The sequence below is a fragment of the Impatiens glandulifera genome, chromosome 5, assembly GCF_907164915.1.
Source record: "Impatiens glandulifera chromosome 5, dImpGla2.1, whole genome shotgun sequence".
Taxonomy (NCBI): domain Eukaryota; kingdom Viridiplantae; phylum Streptophyta; class Magnoliopsida; order Ericales; family Balsaminaceae; genus Impatiens; species Impatiens glandulifera.
The window spans coordinates 5,326,770-5,331,102 of NC_061866.1; the positions used below are offsets into that span (position 1 = coordinate 5,326,770).

General features: G+C 33.4%; 1 protein-coding gene across 1 annotated transcript; it reads right to left on the minus strand.

Moving 5' to 3' along the window:
• Positions 1–257: 257 nt before the first annotated feature.
• On the minus strand, positions 258–3,644 carry LOC124937911 (thylakoid membrane protein TERC, chloroplastic). The gene is made up of 14 exons (XM_047478243.1): positions 3,392–3,644; positions 3,213–3,296; positions 2,877–3,016; positions 2,710–2,786; positions 2,471–2,558; positions 2,309–2,389; positions 1,999–2,055; positions 1,732–1,816; positions 1,361–1,410; positions 1,159–1,215; positions 983–1,061; positions 844–902; positions 613–670; positions 258–491 (listed from the first exon to the last, which is right to left on the minus strand). The coding sequence occupies exons 1-14, from the start codon at positions 3,528–3,530 to the stop codon at positions 400–402; spliced, it is 1,146 nt and encodes a 381-aa protein (XP_047334199.1). The 5' UTR covers positions 3,531–3,644; the 3' UTR covers positions 258–399.
• Between the last annotated feature and the right edge of the window lie 689 nt (positions 3,645–4,333).

Consider the following 4,333-nt stretch of genomic DNA (forward strand, 5'->3'; position numbering starts at 1 on the left):
TGAGATATATAATCTTGTACCATCTTAGGTATTCTAATGACTTTGATTAATTTGTTGAAATAATCAATTGTTTCACATATGGTAAGGCTTGAGATCTCATTTTAAATATATTTTCTTTTTCAGATTACTAAGACAAATATTTTTTTTTATGCTAGTTTAATGACACTTACTTTGACTTAAATACGATTTAAGTAAGAAGAATTTTGACTTCTTTAAAACCACTATTTTAACTTAGTCACTTAAAGCTACCTTTGTGGTTTACTTTGACAAATATTTATTAAAACCATGGCTTGCAAAATACAATACACAATTGATTAGGAAGGTTCACAACTTTCTAAGACATCATCAAATGAGTTGCTAACCAACATATTCATTTTTTCTTTTTGGAGGCTCTTCATTTTATTCAGATTTTTTCATTAAGCTCAACAGAACTCCACCACCAAGCGTCGTAGCTACCAAACAAAGCGATGCCTCGGTTGATACATGATAACCTGCAATGAAACAAACCTTCATTTATCAAGTGTTTAAAGGAAGTGGGATTTTTCTAATTTTGTTTTGTTGTAATATAAGAGAATTTGTGGAATTAAACTGTTACAAGTGATAGTAACCCACCAAAAAAATCCAAGATCATCTTCGACCCAATAAAGCCGAGAACAAGAGCTATAGAAGGCTGATTGAATAACAAAAATAATTCAAAGTTAACAATTCAGAAGTTCAGTAGTGGCTCAAATGGAAACACTTAATCAATGTTTCTGAATTTTAATCCGGATTCAAATGAAAAAATGGTAGGGCATTATGTATAAATTCAATGCACAATGGAGGCTTCAACAATCTAAACCGAACCTGCAGATACTCTAAGTCAGACATGCCCTCTGAAATAAGAGTGAAAAGAGACCTTAAACCTGCAATCAGATAGAAATAAAGAAGAATCATCTCGAGTGACAAAAATTATAGAGGGAAAACATACAAGAGAAAATTTTACCTAAGATGGCAAAAATATTGGATGAGAAAACTATGAAAGGGTCTCGTGTGACACCAAAAACAGCAGGTATAGAGTCGACCTAAAAAGGAAGCAACAAATGGTTATAAAGGAGTTTTAATCAGTAAGAAAAAGTCCTTTGATAATCTTATTGTATATTAAGTTTTAAGGCCACCTACAGCAAATGCAATGTCACTGAGCTCGATAACAGCCAGAGTCAGTAATAAGGGTGTAGCCTGCCCAAAATTTTTTACACCTGTTAGAAATCATAAAATATTGAATTATCAAAGTCAATTACTTCTTTCTAATATATGATGAACATCAAAACATTCTTCTATATGCATTCAATGTTTGTTTTCTTATGGATACATAACCACTTACTTTCAATAGGCCATCTTGAACTGTTAAGAATCGATCTCCATCATAAGTTGCTGTTTCAGGAAATAAATTGTAAAAGCTTAGGATCTCAAACAGGGAAAATGCAACCCACTATTAACTCCATCGAAACTCATCAGAAAATGCACTATTTCCGCATTTTGCCAAAACAAAAGAAAAATAACTACAAATATTTTCTTCTTGCGCAGTTCTTTTAGCTATGCTCCAAACAATGGATGAGTAAAGTTAATGAGCTTTCTCATATTGAAACAGTCCTGACTGATTAAACTTAAAAGAGGATAAAGTTCAACAAAATGAACCGATTACTTAAAGAGTATTTTCTAATCCACTAGGAGACAGGAGAGAAGGAATCATACTAGTGATAGGAATAAACCTCTGACATGTCTTCACTATAAAGTTGTCAGATAGATCATCACCATCATCTCCTTCACTGGAAAATAGCTGCAACGTTGAAAAAAAGAATTCGAATTCTCAACGATATTCACCAAAATATAGTTCTATGGTATAACAATATGTCTTGGCTCAAGTGAAACATAATCTTATTCAGTATACATAATACATGCTGCAATATATCTGAGATCCTTTCTTCAGCAATGTGTTAAACTAGCGACAATAGGCAGTACCTTGAATGATGAATACAAAAGTATTGCAGCCAGGAAGAGATTGACTGCCTCGAACCTCTGCAATAGAAAGCGCATAAAAATCCTGAAATGAATGGATACAGAGAAATAGCACAACAAATGTGCAAGTAGTTGACACCCATTTGGAAACACTTTTTGTTTTTCGAATCTGGATTCAATGAGATATCACCAATAAAAAATTTAATGTGTCTCTGTTTGGAAACATGATATAATTTGGATCCACATTCAGATGAGATATTTCATAAGAAAAAAAAAGTGTTTCAAATACATTCATCTATAAATTACAACGAACCTGAAGGGTGGCGGTTCCAAGAAGTATCAAAGATAAACGAAATACTACAGCACCAGCAATACCATATGAGAGCACCCGATTCTATATTCACAAAAAGAGAAGTTATATGAAAAGGTTCCAAATACACTTGAGATCAACATTGAAACAAGGTTCAAAAGGCACCTGATACATAAGCGGTACTTTGAAGTATTTGAATATCAACACGAAGAGAAATAGATTGTCTACGGACAAGCTCTGTTCCAATAAGTATCTGAGCACATTGAATCAGAGAAGAAGATCATCCAATTACATGTACCCTTTATGTTTTCTATTACAAAACAGAAACTCTTAAATGTAAATGTGATGAAAAGAAAAGTAGAAACTACATATACAACATAACAATTAAAGAATCTATTACATACCCAGCAAAAAACTCAGACGCCTTGCCAACTCCCTCTTTTGCACCCACACCGATCCCAAACACAACTGCTGCGCCCACCTACCACAACAAATGACTAAATTGACTTTGAAAATTACATATTTGCCAAACATGATCTTGTGATGAGAGAAACTTTATGATACAACTTACCCAAAATGCAACAGTTTTGGCAGAAGATGTAAAATGATTAGGATTGTCCTGTTTTTCCACTAGATCTTGCTTGTGAGTACTCTGAGAAGAATCAATGTTTTTAATTCTATTATCTGGCTGAGATCTGGGATTTGTTTCTCCTGATGTCACATTGGAACATTTCATGATATCAGATGACAACAATCTTCATGATTTTTCATATCTACAAGCCACTTGTAAGAACTGAACTTGCTTTCTTATTTGAGACCAACAATTTGATTAAGAAATGGAACTCAATATATATCATCAGCCTCGATTACCCAAACACTTGAATTTTTGTTTAGATTCAAGCCTTACCTGTGTTTGACAAGCCTTCGTCAAGTTCGGTTTCTCTGGAGCAGGCAAGAGGTCTGCAACGAAGCTGACGATGCAGCAAGCAAACTGCAGTTCAAATTTGAACTGCATGCATAAGTAAGGTTATATCTGATTAAACACGATAAACTAGGGAGGGGGGCAGGGATAGATAGATAGAGTACCTGTATAAGAAGGAACAACACGACCAAAAGAAAACTGAACCTTTACCCAGTCTGGAGCTCGACGTGGTGGGTTTGCTAAGATTGAATCGAATTTGATTGGTAACCTGCAACCATTGTGAACCACAGAAGCTAATCCCATGATTGAGGCGGTGAGATAAATTGAACCTTGAATTCTTCTTCTTGCTTTCTCAAACTGTTCTATCTCGCTCCATTGACATCTTATCTACGTTACAGGTTTTCATTTGCCGGGTTACCCTCCTCCCATGACCCATCAAAATTCCGGCCAGAAAACCATGAGCTAATCAAAAATTAGAAATCCCATTGAAAAAATTACTTATTTTTTAATATTAAAACTTGTGGTACTAAAATTTACTTTTTAATAAATTTATTTTTGTAATACTAAACTACTTATTTAAAAAAATAAAATTCTCATCGTAAAAATGATTATATATATATATATATATAACTTTGTAGGGTGTAAACAAGAATATGAGGTCAATGATTTATTAGGGTTAGGGTCGACAATTGGCAATTACAATTTACCTATGAATACTCGTTTTTGCTAAGGCTTCGCCATCCTTTTTTGGCATTAGAGCTCACCAAACTTAAATTTTAAGCACACATGTGACGAATAAAGGATCCGTTAATTTATCTCGCAATTTTCGATCTGAATTGTTCTGTTATGCACGACTTTAATATATTAACACGTATTAATAAACATAACTAAATATATAACATTGCTAATTTATTGTCGTGGATGACAATTATAATTTAACCTGCGGTTTTCAATTCAAATTAATTCATTATGAGCGGGTTTTTTCTGATTTGACCGGTAGTTGACTGAGATAGTATTTGTGTCCCACATTCCGACCTTGCATCTATCTATCTCACCATGTAATAAACATAATTAAATATATAACATTATTAATATATTTATTCTTA